The sequence below is a fragment of the Lepisma saccharinum genome, chromosome 1, assembly GCF_977018435.1.
Source record: "Lepisma saccharinum chromosome 1, izLepSacc3.1, whole genome shotgun sequence".
Classification (NCBI taxonomy): Eukaryota; Metazoa; Arthropoda; class Insecta; order Zygentoma; family Lepismatidae; genus Lepisma; species Lepisma saccharinum.
The window spans coordinates 93,841,475-93,861,327 of record NC_139229.1 but is presented as its reverse complement, the minus strand read 5'-3'; the positions used below and the strand labels follow the sequence as shown (position 1 = coordinate 93,861,327).

The following is a 19,853-nucleotide window of genomic DNA, read 5'->3' as shown; positions in this document are numbered from 1 at the left end:
TAGGGGACCAACCTGACAAAAATTACCATGCAGGAAAATTTTATATTTTGCTACTTTGGGACCATCAAGATTCAATGTATAATGCAAGAAAATTTAAAACCTGTTAACGTAAAACCAGGTTTTCACTCTATGCGTATAAATGCGTTATGTTTATGTGCATGTGAATTAATACACCTTTTGGTATTTCTGTTTTGAACCCAGGCGCGTGCCCAGGATTTTCGTAAGGGGGGGGTTATGAATTCAACACATTTTCCAGTTCACAGGTCAAATTTCTTGTAATAAATTAGATAATTAATATACTTGGATTTTACCCCAATGAACGCAATCAATGTATTTGCTATGGATGCTTAATGTTTTTATTGCATCATATAAAAGCACCTGCTTGAATATTTCCAAATAATTAATATTTTATATTTAATTGCTCAAATATAATTTGTAAACAAAAAATATGTACACTCAACATTGTAACAACATTAAAGAGATTAAGACTACTTGATGTCTTAAAGACAGTAATAAATAAGGTACCACAGTACAACAATTTAAATTCTGAAATTTAGGCATCGAGGTTTCTGTGCGAGTTCTGACAATATGTCGTCACAAGTAACTTTTATATCCCGGTGAATGTTCAGAGCAGCTAACCCATTTAATCTTTCTTCGCAAATGGTATTTCGAAGATAGGTCTTCAACCGCCTCAAAGTTGAGAATGATTTCTCATTTGATGTTGTTGTTACCGGGATTGTACATAATATGCGCAAACGTGTCTTTACCCAGGGAAATATTACTTCACTGCACATATCAATTGCTTCAAGAGCATTTACTGGACGTCTTTGCATTGCTGCAAGATGACGATACCGCAGTTTCATTTCAGTGTGAGCGTCGTCGCCTTGTAATCAAGGTGTCCTGGGTTCAATACCCGGAGGAGGCTCATAGTGGTTCGGATCTCACTTTAAACTTTGGGTCCAGTCCCGATTAGCCTTACTGTGCATAAAGTGGATTTAAAACATCAATTCAATCAACATTGTACTTGTTGTGGAGATGATTTTGCTAAATATTATGTACATTTTTGGCATTGTAATATTATATTATTGGTCAAAACATTTGTTTGACAGTCGACAAACAAATACGAACCCCTTCAGTAATTAACATTTTCTACTACAGTGTCATTAATATGTCATATTCATTTTCATATTAGGTCTAAGGAGAGGAATTTTGTATGTTGTTAACGTTATGGAACTGAGAAACCAACTGTTGAAGGGGCCACTCCCCCTTCTTTTCCGAAGCCCAGTACCGCACCACAGGATCTGTCACTGAGCCCGACAAAATCTTGCCAGACAGTGCTCGAAATGGAAATTCGTAGCCGAAAAGTGAAGTAATATTTGATCGATTTTGGAGATACGAGGGGGTACATCCTTATATGGATCAACATGGAGACAATACAGTATGTGGAGGATGCTCAATATTCAAATTATTCTAATTGGGGGTATGCTTTGTGAAACTTTCTTAACTGGAGGCAGCATCCCCTACTTCGACCACTGATGCCAGAAAAGATGCTTTCAGAAAATGAATTTATTACTGCACACACATATTACTTATTGTATTTGTTGCGTTTGTACAAGAGAAATATTCAGAAGATTTGTAGGGAATATTTACAGTTCATAGGATGCCTACCTAGTCTATCCCGTGTCGTAATACAAATTTTATCCCTTTCTTACAAAATAATAAAACTGTCCATGGCAACCGTGATTTTATAATGTGGTTGCATACATATACACTGTATAGCAGCACCAAGCTTTCTGGGACCTCGGAAAATACGTGAACCACAGGCTTCCCCGTGGCTTTAACTAGCGACATTAGTGCCACTGCTCCGACGCCAGGGTTTCAAATACCTTGGTGGATCTATAAGATAGGTAATATCGTTTTTCGAGGGTTCGTGAACAAAACAAAAAGTAAATGATTTTAAGGTCCATTTTATATTCAGATACGTTAATCGGGACTGGTCTTAAAGTTTAAATCGGGATACGTACCACTGTGCAATGCACCTTCACAGGGGATCAAACCCAGGACCTCTTTCATTACACCACCATCGGTGAGGCCCCTGAAATCATTGAGGAAACTTGTTCATCTTCACGTTCTCTCGCCCTGCGAAAGTTTATTGGTGATATAGGGTGACATCCTACACACGTCTTCCAGACATACACACGCGGGCACCCCCCTCCCCTGCACACACACGATTGTATGCTTACAGCACATGCTGTGCCCTCCCAGAAAAACAATTCTAAATCCGCCTATGGATATATCTGCTATCAAATAATGAACGTCACTTACCTCGACAGTTCCTTGACATAATTTTGCAACAAGGTTTTCAATATCTTCTGTTATGCCTTCTTGTTGAATATCAAGAGTCTGAAAGTTCGCACGTTTCACTCTCGCAATTCGGATGGAATTCCTCTGAACTTAAATCGACCTTTTCTGACGCTCTATGTGTGGAAGGTGAAGCTTCAACTTCCATTTTTTGTTTCTTTTGGAAATAATCTAATAACGTATTTCTCCTCTTTTCTCTATCCATCTTTAGTTCCACGTCAAAAATCTATTACACACGCAGAAACGTAACACAGAACACGACCACTTCGACTTGCTACCTTGCAGACTGCAACTCGCTACAACCCCAGTGAACACCAGGACTTGGGACAAAGATACCGGGCGGTCGAATGTCTGAACCATGCATCCAGCTTGGTCCAGCTCAAATTACGTCACCAGTGTTGACAGCAACCAGTAGTGTCAGTGTCAGTAGTGTTGGCAACTGCTAAATTATTTACGCAGAAATTCAAGTGAGATCTTTCACAAATGTTACAAGAAAATTCAATAAACTGAAGGCTGGAAATTTGTTGAGAAGAAAATATCTAATTTGTAAAGAGCACAAGAGTAAAACGTATAATATTTTGGCATATTAATTGTTTTTATTTTGTTTATGAAACTGAGTGGGCCAGTTGGGCTATATAACGCATCCCTCCCTTCCTCCCGGCATGCTATTGTACAAAACATCGCTTGCCTCCTTCGTAAAACCATGCTTCGCTACTGCCTGCAACAATTATTATTATTATTATAATTATTGATATTTTGAAATAAATATGCATCCAGGTGCGATATAAGATTTTGACTTACTTTGCCTACTAATTGTAGTGATTCAAATCTCACAGAACTTTGCTCTGCTGGCATAAATGGTATAAGAAGGGGAAAGAAAGAAAAGGGAAGTTAGCAGCACTGTCGTAACAGGAAAGGGAGGGTCATTCTCCTAAGAGGGTCATCGTGGGTGAAAGAAAGGGGAGGAGGGATTCCTTCAGTTCGCATTCCAAGGGTTACGGCTCTTTTCTTGACCATACTGGGAAGGAAATTATCCTTCCTTTTCAGTGACTAAGGAATGAATGAATGCCTGTGCATTGCTGTAACTCAACTCCAATAGTACCGAAAGTAATTGAAGAAGCAATACATTTCTCATTGCCAAATGTAAACATTTTACAATATTGGCAATTTGGTACTCAAACACATTTATGAAATAAAATTTATTTTTGCTTTGAATTTTTTTAAATGACGAAACCAATGGGGGGGTTTTAACCCCCATCAACCCCCCCTGGGCACGCCACTGTTTGAACCTATGCGAAATGTCCAAAACCTGCTTCCATTTACACAAACCTATTTCACACAGCAGTTCAACAAAATGATTTTTTAAGTATTTACCTGATTAACAACAGGCTTGATTTCAGCAACAGCCAAGATACGTTCAATCTGCTTGCTATTGAAATTGGACAATCCAATGCATTTGGTCAAACCTTTCTTTACAGTCTTTTCAAGCACTTTCCACGTATCCACATAATCCACTTCGCTGTATAATATTTTGTCATTTGCATCTCTAGGAATGATGTCACCACCTTCTTCCTGTATAAAGGAAAACAATTTAATACCAAGATGGAAGTGCAAGTTAAATTCTTCAATTTCTAGTACAAATACAGCCACCAAGGTAGCTGAGCATATCGAGTGGTAGACACACAATCTTGCAACTGAAAATTCTAAATCCAGATTCTAGTCTGGCCATGTGTGTTCCTCTGTTTTTGTAATCGCCGTTCCCATCATAAATCATTTAGTTTCATTTAAGAGAGAATTAAATCCCAGAGTTTATGCTTGTTGAATTGATTACCTCCGTGGTAGAACAGTTAGCACAGCACTCCAGGGGTTCCAGGTTCGAATTCCAGACTAGGCATGGGTGTTCTTTGTGTGTGTCCCTTCATTAATGTCATCATATCATCACTCATCCTCGTCTATGCAATTAGCAGAAAGTGGCAGAAAAGCGAAGTACATAAACCAAATCAATCAATTACATATAATCATTTAGTTTAGTTCAACAGAGAATACAATCCCAGAGATTATACTTGTTGAATCAAATGTGAAAATAACTATAGATCAATGTAGTGTTTAGTACCAGTACAGAACAGTATAGTAAATCATAACTATTGTAGAATATATTTTCAAAGTCACTTTTGTCGGCTTCTCCCATGGCATAGTGGTAACGTCATCACCTCATAATCAAGGGTGTTTGAGAACCAGAGGAATCACATAGGCATTTGGATTCCACTTTAAACTGTTAAGTCCAGTCCTGATTAGCCAATCTGTGCATAAAGTGCACTTAAACTCAATACTTCTTAGTTGTCATATTTTTCTTCTACTTTATTCTAAAATAACTAACCTACATAAACTTAAGTGGTACCTTGTATCCCATTGGCCAATGCATTAAGTACAGGTCAACATAATCCAGTTGGAAGTTGTCCAAAGTCTTCTTTAGTGCTCCTTCCACCATGTCAGGTCTATGAAATTTATTCCAAAGCTGAAGTAAATGAAATAATACCTATGTTCAGATAACATTACAGCAGGGTTGGCATTTTGCCCAGATTTTTTCTAAAAAACCCACCTTTTCAGATAAAACCAGGGTAAAACTAGGTTTTATTGGTTTTTTTTCAGGTTATGTTTAAAAATATATATTTTAAGAATGAAACACACTTTTCCCCTAGTAGTAATGTATCTCAACATTCAACTTGTATTGCTTTATACTCCGTCCCAGCTAACTGTGGAGCAGGCGAACGAAAACAAGTCTCTGCGCAAGTAGTGATGCCAGACGGCTCCACCAATGAACACATGAGAGGGAAATGGATTCCATGGAGGGGGCGAAAGCGACTGCAGTTACCATCCTTCACAGCAACGTGTACTGCTCGCTCTGCCCACTCGATTTCCTCCCCGTCTCTGATGTTATGTGTGACCTTGCTCCAGAAATAATTGGGTCAGGGAATAGTTGACTGAATCCAAAGCTATTTAACATTTGTGTTAACATATTCTGTTCTTAAATGTTTGTCCAACAGTTTGATTCTACTCTTCCTGGATGGGGTAATAGTTAATGCTGTTGCTTTATTATCATTTTTCAGTGTTGCATTCCCTGAGGAGGCACATACTTTGGTGTATCCAACAATCAGCAGACTACGATACTCAAATTTAAGCATGTTAAAGTATATGTTTTTCAAGATGCAGCACATTTTTAGTAAATAATATTAATGTATACTCCATTCTGAACTTCAGTTTATGAAGCAAATTATTTTGTGAATGCAGTGTTGTGCATTTGGTGGAATGAATTATGCTACAAAAGCTACAAATACATTATTTATCTCATTTATTTCATATGCCATAGACCATTAAATAATCCAAAAAATCCTATGCAACACAATGTTTTAAATCTGCTTCAATACAATTTGTTCACAGTTGTGTTTTCCCATTATATTTTTGGATGTTTCAAGCATAAATACCTTCTCTGTGTATTAACCATGCCAAATTATAAGTTTGCCATATTTAATTGTCTGGCTGACTTCGTCCAAATGGAATACCTTATACATCCTCCAAAATATCTGGCTGCTATGAAAATGGCAATTCCCATGGTCAAAACATTGATGACCTCCAATTTGGTCCCCAACTCTCCCCAAACATACACTATATTTCAAAACATTTATTGTCAAACTGTAGCTTAAGTTATGCACTAAAATTCTTAAATGAGTTTATTTTCTAAAATGTAGTTTAGGCATTTGAAAGTGCCATCAGAATTTGGAATCTATTTCAGCACATGAAAAAACATTTTTTTAGCTACAATCTTGAAATTCTTTGAACAAATACAAAACAAAATCATTCCCGAGGTGTATCTAGTTGTGATTAATTTCAGCTAAAAACCTCTAAATTTGCTGCAGTTATCATGGTGTGAAAGTTGGTGACTTACCCCTACCTTTCCTAAAACATACCCTATATTACAGTTTCTATTAAAAACTTAGAACTGAAGTGATCCCGTAACATTGCTTAGACTTGTGTTTCTTAATCTACAAAATATAACCTACTCAAATATGAGCATAATTTAAAGTTTCACGCAAGACATGGTTCATTGATTGATTGAGTTTATTTTACTTTGCGTTTTGTGCCTCTTGGCTAATTTGCAAAGAAGGGGATGAGTGATGAAATTGATGAATGGACATTCACAAACAACCAAGCCCGAGCGGGATTCCATTCTGGGACCCTTGGCCTAGCAGTGTGATGTGCTATCCACTCGGCCACAGGGTCTGACTCGCAAAACATGGCGTACGTCGAGTATCTGAGCGATGCTCGCTGAGCAAGATTTTCGCTCGTTGAGCAGACAGATCATTTACTTGATGCTGTGTGCTCATTGATCAAAATATCAGTGCCCTTATAATCTGTGATGAATCTGCATCGAGTGGACAAGATTTCAGTGTTTGAAAAGTTGTTAATTATGGAAATAGTTGTGGACAAAACTGTCAAAATTTTCATTTTCATACCCTTGAACAACTTTCGAAAACTACGGTGTATATTTGGAATAAACAATACTTTCATTTTAACACAATTTCAAAAACTCGAATATTATTGTAACGTGCGTTACTTGAACTTCCTCTGTAATTACGTTGTATCGCAAGCCGTTAATCATAATTATTTCCTCATTGGCCGCTATCCTCAGACAGTTTTCCTCTCTTACTCTTTGCCTTATGATTGATTGATTGGTTTATTTTACTTCGCTTCTTGTGCCACTTTTGGCTAATTTGTGAAGTTGGGGATGAGTGATGATGATATGATGAAATTGATGAATGGACAGTCACAAACATCCATGCCCAGGCCAGGATTCGTGTAGCCCGATGTGCTAACCAGTCTGCCACAGGGACCGGCTCTTTGTCTCATAAGATTGAAACACAAAATTGTTATATTCTGTCTGTGGCTAGCCAAGCAAGGCTCAAGTTTTCTAGCTGCAGAAATAATTTTACCTAAATGCTTCTAAATTTACAGCAGTTATCATGGTCATTAAATAGATGACTTATCCCTCTCTGCCCATCCACCCTAACTCATGCACCATATTTTAATAATTTTATTTTCAAATTACAGTGCAATTACATAATACTCTTGTAAGTTTCGTGCACAAAGCTGAAATTGTGGTAGATATTGTAGGTTCATAACTTGCATGGGTATACAGCTCCTAACCAGTCATAGCCTAAAAAAACACTTTACTGCATAGGCAAGGAACCAATTACGATGAGAAATGACAAAAATCAGTTAAAGTGTGTTCCGATTTAATTATGCCACAATTAATGACATTTCAATAAAATACACTCAATTCTCCCTTGTAATGCTCAAACATGTATTGCATCAATTGATTATCACAGGTGAAACTATGATGTGTATGGTTTCCCCCACATAAGGAAGTGACTGATCACCAAAGTGCTCCCACATTTCAAAATTATAAACTTTGTTCAAGTGTGCTGCATCAATCAATGCTTTATCTAAAAAAAAAATATAATACTCCTTTTTTTGTTTCTTGGGTTTTTGGTGGGTTTTTTCAATGTGTTTTTTTCTGAAAAAAAAAACCTGTATGGGGAAAACTGGGCTGAGTCTACCTGGGCCAACACTGCATTACAGTGTTCAAAATTATAGTTATTTATTATATGAAGGGCTTAGGTGTATAACATGGTGACATTTCGATCATTTTTGTAAAATATATCATGCTTCAATTTTCGAGTGAAATTGCCATGTCATACAATTTGCATTGGGCTCAGTGAAGCCTTCTGAAATTTGCAAAGAAAACACAAAAACAATTTATCTGCAGTATAACTTCTAATAACCTTTTTTCTTAATGAACTCAGAAATGAGCAAAATGTCACCATGTTTTACACTCGAACCCTTCATATGTAAAACAAATCAAAAGCACCCAAGCATTATCTTAAATATGCAATGAAGGTGAATGATTTAAAATGAAATTCCATATCTATATGTGATTTTGTTATCTGGCAATATGCAACATAGCACCAGCCTCTATTTTTTATCATTTTTAAGAACTCCCACTATGACGAAGTGTATATAGCATAGCTATTATCATTAATTTTACATATTTATCATTTATATTACAGAAAAATTATTTATAGACAGCAGTGGAACTTTAACACCCCTAAAATAGCACTGCATATACAGTACCATTTATCAACTTGCTTGCAAAATTCAAGGATAGATCAAACAAAATTCAAAATACATGAAATAGTGAAATGATTGAAAAAACAGAAGGAGATGAGCAATCAATCTTAGATATGGCCAAAAGTCTGAGCTTATATTAACCCTAAAATGGACAGGTTGGGTGGTAATATTTCTCTGAATCCCCAATAAAATTATCAACATACTGTACTGTCGCTCTCAGTACCTTCCGTCTACATTCTGCAGGTGTCACTAGTTGTATTATCGAGACCACTATTGCATTAGCCATTCTGCTACACATGTTGAAACTTGGTTTGGGTCTAAGAGACCCAGCCCCTCCACTCGCATAAGTTGTTTTATATTGAGTTGTGCTAAATTGGCATTGTTCTCAGTGCATTTGTTTCGTATGTTTTGTAAACATTGTGGCTGTAATCAGTGTTTACGAGACCAGTTTTCTCAACAATGGCACGTCACTTGGCAGAAGAAGAAATTGATGAACTTTTGTAGAGTGACTTTGATGATTGTGATGCCGATCCTGATTTTATGTTTGCAAGTGATCATGGCACTGAAAGTGAAATGAGTAAAGACGACTTTGAACTTCAGGAAACAAGTCAGAAAACTTCCAATACAGGTGAAACAGAGTCTACTAGTGAACAATGTGATGTTGCAGTTAAAGGTAATTATAGCAGTTGTGTGTCCAGAAGTGAGAGGTTTTCATATTTTGTTTCTAAAGACAAAACCACAAAATGGGCAGATATTTCACTTTAATGTTTCAATTGTAGTACTACATGTGTATAATATAGAGCATAATATTGTTTTGAAATGTGTGTTTCAATAAAATTAAGATGTTAGTACCTCCGAACGAAATATTTCACTTTGAGTCTGAGAGACCCAACCCATCCGCTTACATTACTTTTTTTCACCCGTCTGTTCTAGGGCTAAATTCACTTTGCTTATGTCATTGCGTGACGCGTTAAGAGTAAATCTACAATCAGGTATCACCACCGTGAAATTTTCATGTTTGCAAATAAAACTAGTGCAGATCCTATATATAAATTCATATAGTTTAGTTCAGTGATGATGCACATAAGGACAATCATGGACATTTCTTCCATCTTCTAGATACTGCTTTCATGAATATTACTGGAATTTTAGCATTTCTCTCTGAAGTATACTGACCTTGCTTGTAATGAAGAGGTCTTCTCGTTTCACTGTACCATCAGCAATTTTTTCATTCACTGCAGATCCTACTTCGTTCTCGTTGCCATACACGAACGCACAGTCAATGTGCCTGTAGCCAAGATCGATTGCATCTTTTACAGCCTGTTCTACTTCTCCAGCTTTGGACTGAATAGAAAGAGAAAGAGCAGGATTACTGAAAAAACATGTAAATTACATGTTTGAAAATCTGCAACCAAAAACTGACATAAAAATCATGGGCATCATCCTCTGAGGAGACTTTTACCCAGGTATATTCAGACTTCTTAAACATTTTCATAAATTTGAAATAGATAGGCTATCTAATGTTTCACACATCACTGACATCTTACTTGATATATTTAGATTTCCATTTTGTGTATTCACAGAACACACCTTTTAAACTCCTACCTCCTCGTATGTACTAGTCAATATAATATTTATGATTTTCAGTTACAATAAAGGAACTAAAAGTATGTAGTGCTATTTTCCATTGCTTTCATTTAAATATATGCACATTGTAGTAAGTATACATTCTATTCCATTGCAAGTTCATACTTCTTGTAGATGGCTAGGACCCAAGTAAATTACCAAGTCAACTATGAAAAATAATTAAAATTATGCTTTGACAGCTTCTTACTAGAACTGTCAGGAAACTGTAGGAATAAAGTGTGAATAAGCCTGAAGACTTGGGCCTACTGAACCATGTCATGTTCACAAAACGAGTTTAAATTACTGGTCAAGGTGATCGATCCTACTTGTATTCAGAAAGTTGAAAGCACTGATTTATCCACATACTCCAAACAGCCTTCCCAATATTTATCATACCCCCAACAGGATTCACAATACTGGATGAACTCTTGGTTGAAGGAGTAAATCCCAAAGCTGTGCATCTTGGGTTTTTCCACGTAATTTCTGAGATGGTATACCTTTCATGAAGACCTCACTGTTCAAGATTACCCTCTGTCATGATTAACCTATCATTTTAATTTTAAGTTAAAATAGGAGATACGGTATATCAATGCCAATCTTATGAATTATCTTTCTTTTGAATCTCAAAGCGATATTGTGCAATATAAAAATTTATTGAATGGAGAAATCCATTTTTAACACTATATAATTGGTTTTGGAAAACTATGCAGAACGTTTGGGTTTACAGAGAAATTTAATGGCAAAGTTTTGCCTTAAAAAGAGCTTAAAAATAACTGTCACCATGCTAAACCATAGCAGCAGCTCCCCAGCTAACTCCAAGGCTCAAACAAATCCCCCAGCTACAGGCCCGTACCCAGGGGAGGGACCATGCCCCCCCCCCCCTTTCGAGCCATGAAATTTTTAAATGTGAACCTATAATATATCTTCACATGGCCAAACTTTGCTCTGATTGGCTGTTCCACAGAATCTAGTCGAAGAAGTTAGTAGCAATTAGAACATGTCCTATTCCTCAAAACCAGTCAAGCAGTCAGCCAGGCGGCCATAATTTCTACCTAGAAAGTCAGTTCATCGCCAACTAGGGCATTCCAACTAGAAATCCAGTTCCGTGTGATAGGGGCTTTACAGACGATCTTTCAAACTCGTAAAAATTTCAATTATTTCCTAGCATAAATGAATGTGTTTGTTGTGTAGAGAGGCAGTCTCCAGAAGTCTGCAGTCTGCGATATTGGGTAGTTTTAGTTTTATAACCATTGATGCAAGCCTTCAAGCAGTGGCGGCGATTGGAGGGGCATGGTGGGGGGCAATTTCCCCCCTACTATTTCCAGTGTTTGGAAGTAACTAGTTACAAGTAACAGTTACTTTTTTTGAGAAAATGTAACTGTAACTAGTTACTTTTAAAAGTGAGTAACTGTAACTGAGTAACTTTTTTACGATAGAAGTAACGTTTTAACAGTTACTTTCAGACACTGAAATTGTTATGCAAGTGTCATAAATTATCGGCTATTTTGGACTCGAAGTGAGCCGGAATTTAGTTTCTGCTGTGATATAAAAGCCCATTCTTTGATACATTAATTCTTGCAAACAATAGATGAAGAGGAGAGAAAGTTGTACTAAATTTATCTCCTGGTGGTGGTCAGTCGGTAGGCTCCAGCCAGGTACCAGGAATTTCAAGGTTTATCGTATGTTTCAACTTTGTTTTGTAGATCTGAATTCCAAAGCAATGTATACACCTCGGAAGAGGGGTGGGTTTCCCAGAAGCAGGAAGATTAGCCTCTAGGAGGAAAATTCCTTCCTATTGCTGACACTTTGCAATTGTCAGTTGTGTGCTGTGAAGTGTGTCTTGTTTCTGTAGTTTGTTCCTTTGAGACCTTATAACTTCCCCCTTCTGTAAGCAGCATCCGATAGTTTTTCCTTGCTATAATATCGGATTAAGCTGAAAAGGGATGTACTGCAATATTTCAGTGTTTTTACGAAAGAATTCAACGATACTGGTAGTACGAGTATGAACGAAACTAGAAGACGAGAGCTAGCAAATGTGCATATGAATGGAAAACAATGTAATTGTTTCCACGTGATTTCATTTATCTCAGTTCCTGATAATTTGAAAATGAAAGTAAAAATATTTCCTGTTAGAATTCGCTTATTTATGATTATTCAGCATTTCTGGACATTTTGAAAAACTAATATATTTTGGTAAGTGCTATTCGTTGAAGATTTAAATGAGAACCCATTTTCTTGAAATAACAGATACGACAGATCTCACCATTATTATTGATACAACAGTGAATTAAAACACTCAAATGACAAACTAACGAATCAGGAAGACCCTAGCCATGATTCTTGCTTGTTTATGTAATCCTACTTTATGTAATGTAATGTAATGTAATGATATAATTGTAAAGATTAGTGGGAATTCCAGGTAGGAATGTGTTCTGTATTTTTCACAGGGGGGGGCAAAGCAATCACTCAGCGGGGCAGTTGGCCCCCCTTGCCCCCTCTAGCTACGGGCCTGGATCAGTGGCGGATCCAGAAGCTACAGTTGGGAGGGGTGAATTTCAGTCGGGTACGTGACCTCACTGAGAATAATTTGTATGCTACACTTGCACTGTTTTACGAGGCGCATCCAGAAAGTAAGTTTCCCTATTTTTTCCCGTGAAAGTAAACATAATGAGCCGTGTAAATTGCACATGCGCAGCAGAGCTAAGACGTATCAATCATATGCCAGGCGGACAGATCCCGCCCGGCGCCAGTAGCGAGGCAGCAGTGGTCCGAAGTGGAAGCTCGTATTCCTTCTCCCGCCGCATGCGAGGTTCGGTCGGTGATAAAGTTCCTGAATGCACAAAGCATTGCGCCAATTGACATTCATCGTCAGCTCTGTGAGATCTATGGGCCGAACATTATGAGTAAGCAGATGGTGCGTCGCTGGTGTCGGCAGTTTTCGGAAGGTCGTCAAAGTGTCCATGATGAAGAGCGCAGTGGGCGTCCGTCCCTCATCACTGATGATCTGGTTGAGCTGGTGCGGCAGCGCATCGTAGAGAACCGTCGCTTCACGATTACGGAGTTGAGTAGCCTTTTTCCGCAGATATCGCGATCCGTGTTGCATGAGATTGTCACGCAGCGTGCCAGGTGAGTGCCGAAAAACCTGACACCCGAACACAAAATGAAGGAGCAGCACTGACATTCCTGCAACGGTACCATGATGACGGCGATGATTTCCTCAATGATTTCCTCTCATCGTCACGGGCGATGAGACGTGGATTTCGCACTTCACCCCGGAAACCAAGCAGCAGTCAATGCATTGGCGGCATAGTGTATCTCCGGTCAAGAAGAAATTCAAACAGACGCTGTCGGTACAGAAAGTGATGTGCACCGTGTTTTGGGACAGGAAGGACATTTTGCTCATTGACTTCCTCCCCAGAGGTGAAACGGTGAACGCTGACCATTACTGTGAAACATTAAGGAAATTGCGACGTGCCATTCAAAACAAGAGCCGTAGCATGCTTACTGCAGGTGTTGTGCTCCTCCATGACAATGCTCGTCCACATACGGCTCGGCGCACAGCAGCTGTTTTGACGGAATTTGGCTGGGAGTTGTTTGATCATCCACCTTACAGTCCTGATCTGGCTCCCAGCGATTTTGACGTTTTCTTGCACCTCAAGAAATTTCTGTCCTCCGGTGAGCGTTTTGGCAACGACGAAGAGCTGAAGACGTCTGTCACACGCTGGTTCCATTCACAGGCGGCAGAGTTCAACGACAGTGGGATCCAAAAGTTGATACCACGATACGACAAGTGTCTCAATTCTGGTGGTTGCTATGTTGAAAAATAGATGAACCTTTGCTGTACCTGTTGCCAATAAATGGTTTCCTGAAACTGTTTTTTTTTTTTAAAAAAAAAAAATAGGGAAACTTACTTTCTGGATGCGCCTCGTACATAAACAATACTGTGAACAGGAATCAAGCTGGCTTCTATGTTTTAGAGATTACGGTATTATTTTGCGAAAATAGGGTTCAGGGCTGGAATGGATGTCATTATTAAATCCTCCCATTGCTACGGTAAACTGAACGATCAGATATGAGTAGTAAAATGAATAAACCAAGAAAACAAAACCTATTATCTTAAGGAGTCGCGGGTTCGATTCGATCCTCTTTTGAAGTATTTTGCACAGTGGCTCGGTCGGGTCCAAATTTAAACTCTAGGTCCACTTCCGATTAGCCTATCGTGAGCGATCAAACTTTAAAAAAACATTTCGATCCTGTTGAAAATGGTGAATATTTTTTAAAAATATCAAGCATGTGTCGCCCCTGTCAACACATGCCTTTTAAGCACTAAACTATTCAGTCTATGTTATAAAAATCTATGTTGTTAAGAATTAGTGTTGAATCTTTTCTCTAAAGATTGTTACATTTCTTTCCATAAAAATGTTATTGTTAATGTTACAATAGGCAATGAATTGTTTAACTTAAATCAGGAAAAATGTTGAAACTATGGAAATATAAAACAACTATGTAGTAACCATGGTAAATTGTAAACAAAATTATGATATAAAAGAGCTAGACTTTTGTAAGCCTACGTGACATTCTCCTGGTTGCCGAAAGGCTGATGGTTCAGGGGACGTTGAGTAATATCTTGCTTCAATCTTCGGATTGGCTGGTGTACTTGTGCTCCATTTGGCAGATATTCCACAAACCCAACTCTGAATAAGGCGTTCTCCTGCATCATCAAAGACCAGGGTTATAAACTTCGGTACAACTAATAGGTTTAGGCCTACAAGTTGTATCGGGTGAATTGTCTGTTTGAAAAAGTGTTTTGTATATCATCGGAAGTTAAAATAAATCATCGAGTAAAAGATCTTAATGATCTTTCATTTCAAACCTACATAGGTGATAATTAAAAGTAAATCCTGCACCACAGACCTCGCAAGGGCTTGGTCCTACTAACCCTTAGAAGCCTTTGAGAAGTCCGATAAAAGGGTTTTAACCGACTAACATAAAGCCCTAAAGGCAGAAGGTGCGTGCCAAGCATCATAATATACCTATAAAATAACTGGCAGTTGGGAGGGGCGATCGCCCCTTTCGCCCTCCCCGTGAATCCGCTCCTGGCCTGGATCAGAACCCGGGACCCTTGCCTTCGTAGCGCAATGTGCTAACCACTCCGCCACGGGGGCCGGCATGTCTTCGAACAGAATAATCAAAAGCTGCCTTAGATAGAAAAAGATTGAGTGTAAAATACAGGAACCAGTTTACATTTTGATATTCTACCATTTAATTCAAACTAAATGGGTAACTGTTTTCAAAATTCCAAAAAATGAGATTTTATGTAAGAGGTCAGACAATATAAACCTCAAGATTAAAATTTCCCCAAACTGCTTACAGCTTTTTCTTGAATGAGGTGTGTAAAAAAAGTTATTAATAAAAGAGAATAACTATGCATTTCAGTGCATTAACTGCATAAAATGTAAAAAAAGCAAAACACTTGTCCTGGATATTCATTCGTCTGTTTGATCGAGTAGCAGTCTCCCCAAAGTTATAATATAATATTTGGAACAAAAGTAGGATATTTTATTATACGCTAATAATAACTATTGTACTCTTAAAATCAAAATCACGAAGACATTTTCCAAGTTTTATCAACTGCCTGACCCTCCCACAAATATTGCTGGCCCATGTTATCACGAAGCAGTTTCCAGTGGTCAAGTGCCGATCTCCGTGGAGGAGCAAGGGCGCCGACTTTCCAAAATTTCTGTGGGTGCATATCAATGGCGGTTAGATCTGTTATTTTCAAGTATTGAAAATAATTAAACAGCTTACATGCACAATGATTGCAAGAGGCAATGTTATTATCAACACGTTACTGAAAGAAAATACCACATTCATACAAATTAAAATGAAAAAATCTTCATAAATGCAAATAATTTTATTTGTATTGCAGAAAGAACTATGCAAGGATTTTGTTGTGAACAGAAACTACAAAATGACTAACTTCATGTACCAAATAATAACAATAATCATCATGACATGTTAACTTTCAATATAAAACACATTCCTTCTTACGTCATTTGCACTTATGAATTTATTTATGAACATGCAAAATTGCCAAATCATTCAATCTTTTTTGGGTCATTGTTGACCGCAAAAACGTTTTCATTTCGAAAAAATGAATTACACTAATCCCTGTCTGCAGAAGTAGCAGTTGCCGACGGAAGCGCTATACTGGAATCAAAAGCGTTTTTACACACACATCAGAATACTTTGTCCAATTCTTTGTCGTAATAAATCCAAGGAAATGTATTTTTCCATCCTTCATGGTATGACCTGCCTGACGATTTCTTGACACTTGTTGCTAATGTACTACAGGAACTGGCAGAAGACACATTCTCGGGTTCCTTATTTTTTGACTGAACATGCTTTTCACTATGTTCAGTGTCAGTAATATCCACCTGTGATGATGACGACAAACGTATGACGAATTTATCCATAGCGACTAGCAAACCTACTGTTCGAATTCGAAAGTATGTAAAGAAGCAATACTCAATATTGTGTTTCAGCTTTCCACACGCGTCCCGTGCCACGTTTGGAAATTGTGAAAATTTTTGCCCGGTGAAGTAGAAATTTTAACTTCCATCTCAATGTTTTAATTTCTTATTATTTTTTGATAATGACAAGTGAGAAATATTTATTTTATTTTGTTTTTATCAAAGTAAAAATCATGTGGGTGCTCGAGCCCCGGAGCACCCACGTAGTCGGCGCGCATGTGGAGGAGTGGTTATCACAACCCGATATGACGCTCGGACCTGGATTCAAATCCCGGTCGGGGCATTGATCTTCTTTGTGAGTGTCCTTCAATTTCGTCATATTTCAAATTATTCTCATCGTCGTGATTAGTCAAAAGTGGAAGAAAAACTACGCTATAAAACAAAACTCCCATCAATCCAGTGGCCAAAGTGAGCAGTAGAGTTTGAGAGCGACTGAAAATAGCGATAGTAGAGTGGCTTTCCTCTTAGAAACTAAGTAGTGAGTAATCCCCAGTACTCTCCCGAACCGTCGCTTTGCCTTCCTTGCACCATTTTCTTGCACCAATGTACCAATGCAAACAGACCTAAGAATAGGAAAACTGGGGTGTAAGGGGTGACCTTTCACGTAATACACCCAACTGTCAACCTCACTTCCACGTAGTACATCCTGGACTGCATTTTGCAGACGAACGAGGCTCTGGCAACCGGCCCCATATAATTTTGTGTGTTGTCCTGTGCCTTGTCCTTGTGTGTGCTGAGTGCCTCTTTACAGCCTCAGCTTTTAACCGAAATCAGAATATTTTAATATTTTAATTACAATATGACGTTACAGTTACGTTATTTTAGTTCTGGTAAAGGGCTGGACCCCGTATAAACTGACGGGTGCAAAATAGCCTAAGTGCTGACGCACCCAAAATTTTGAATTCAAATGGGAAAACTCACCTGCCACGTGCCTAATCCAAGTATTGGTATTTCCTTTCCGTTGTTCAGTTGCACTTTCGGTATCTGCATCCCCGTCGACATTCTGCTCCGTGAGGTCTAAAACGAGTTGTTTTGTGCAAGGGACACGTTAAACTTGGCAGAAAGCACAACCTCACTGCAAGCTTCACGATTCGAGAAGAAATTTCGATCGTCCTGTCGCTTTTCTTCTAACAGATAGCGTTGTGTAACCAGACACAAGATAACCTAAATGGTGCACAGTTCATGACCCTTCGATTCTACGAATGTAACATTGACTCGCCAGTACCATGACCAGTACATCACGATCACAGGTAATGTACCCTCTACCCATGTCGGATAAAAATTATAGATACTCCAGTTTGGGCTCCAATTAAAAATTAGCCAGTAGACATACATAAAAACGAGTTACATCAAAATTTAGCCTATTCAAATCTGCGTTAATCTATGCTAACCAAAATTTTATCGGGTATCCCTTATATTATTTATCGTCGTGAGAACAAAAAAAGACCATTTTACTTTTTTTTAGTTTTCCAAACGATCGCTATATTTGAAATTCTATAAATCAAAAACACGTTGTTCGATAGTGATAAAATTTTAGTATGATGGAGATAGAAAGGTTTTAAACACAATTCACAATTTTCAGATTTTTAAAATTTGTCAAAAAGCCGTTATCATCAATTTTGCGAAACAGCTTTTCCATTGTATTGGGTAGTCTTACAAATACAATATTGGTCTTGTTTTGAAGCTCTTTGCATCTATTTTCAAAATCCATTGTCGTTGTCAATTCACTGAGAAACGGATTTTATACAGATTTTTATTCAGCGGAATAAAATGTACGCGGAAAATGGCAACACCGCAAGCACCGACTAGCAGCAGGGTGCGAAATCCCGGGGGGAGGGGGACGGGCGGATTTCCCCCCACCAACAATCTAAGGCCTCAAAAATCCCTCCACCAAAAATTTCCGGGGGGAGAGTTTTTGTTACAACAAACAAAAGATAAGCAATTACTTCTAATTTCAAATATACTGTACTAAGAATAATATCGAAAACATACACAAATTAGTGTAGTTGTGAATGTTCAATGCTTTTTCTCTCTCAAGAGATCATTAACAAATCTACATCAATACGCACAATAAAAGTAAAACAAGAATGCAAAACAATAATAACTATGAAATCTTATTGATTTATATTAACATAAAGCAAGAACTAAATAAAAACTTACACATAAAACAGTCTTTAACCAGTTAGTAAAGGAAGTAGTTTGCTACTTTATAATATCTGATATATAAATAAAAGTGACAAATTTATTTTGTAATTAATAATAATAATATATTTTTAATTTAGTAATTTATTTGTACTTTTAGTAACATTATAAATATGTATATCGTATATGGGAGATGGGGAGGGGTTTGTAGATTAATATATTTCTCACCCCCACCAGTCTAAAATGATTTCGCACCCTGACTCGCAGTGCCAGCCCCCGGTTTCCACGATTCAAAGGACATCGCTGTGTGCCGTGTTGCCCCTCCCCTTTCGAAAATCCTGGGGACGCTACTTGTAGTTGGTGCCGAAAATTTCGTCAAATGGCCAACAGAATAATCTGTCCGCATGGGAACGTTCATCAATTATGATTTTATTTTTAAAACCAACTAAGAAACTTCTTAAATAAAATGAATAGTGAAGACTATATATGTTAATGTACAACTTTTCCCGTACATTATAGTTATTTTGTACCAGGAGCTGACCTAAAGTGGGGGGGGGGGGGGCCTCCGCCCCGAGATCCTCATTGATCGCAATACCGAGTAAAATCTCCAGTTGTCGTTCGAACTTTCTTCTCTAGGTCAAGGTACTGAAATGTTATTCTTAACTTTCACATTTCTTTTTCTGAGACGTAATATGTAATAGGCTATATCAATTCTTTCTTTATGTTAATTAAAAAGATGACTTCAAGTTTGTTACCGACTGTGGATCAAATGTTCCACATAAGATATTTGATACGATTTACATAACTTTACTCCAATGATTGATTGATTGAATTAAGTTACTTTACATCGCTTTTCTGCCCCTTTTGGGTAATCGCGACGATTAGGATGAGTGATGATAAAGTTGATGAAGAGACATTCGCAAAGAACCCCTTGTCCAAGCCGGGATTCGAACCTTCCTTGGACCTCTGGCGTGATGTACTAACCACTCCGCCACGGAGGTCAGC

General features: G+C 37.9%; 1 protein-coding gene across 1 annotated transcript in view; it reads right to left on the bottom strand.

Annotated features, from left to right (window-relative positions):
- The window catches only part of LOC145998200 (aldo-keto reductase 1B-like), a 34,506-nt gene extending 16,684 nt beyond the window's left edge, over positions 1-17,822 (bottom strand). Inside the window, exons 1-4 of the mRNA XM_083134678.1 lie at positions 17,628-17,822; positions 9,724-9,891; positions 4,760-4,876; positions 3,736-3,933 (exon numbers count right to left, since the gene is read on the bottom strand). Coding sequence (XP_082990804.1) covers positions 3,736-3,933; positions 4,760-4,876; positions 9,724-9,891; positions 17,628-17,708 — 564 coding nt within the window. The 5' untranslated portion in view covers positions 17,709-17,822. The remainder of the gene's footprint in view (positions 1-3,735; positions 3,934-4,759; positions 4,877-9,723; positions 9,892-17,627) is intronic.
- Positions 17,823-19,853: the final 2,031 nt, after the last annotated feature.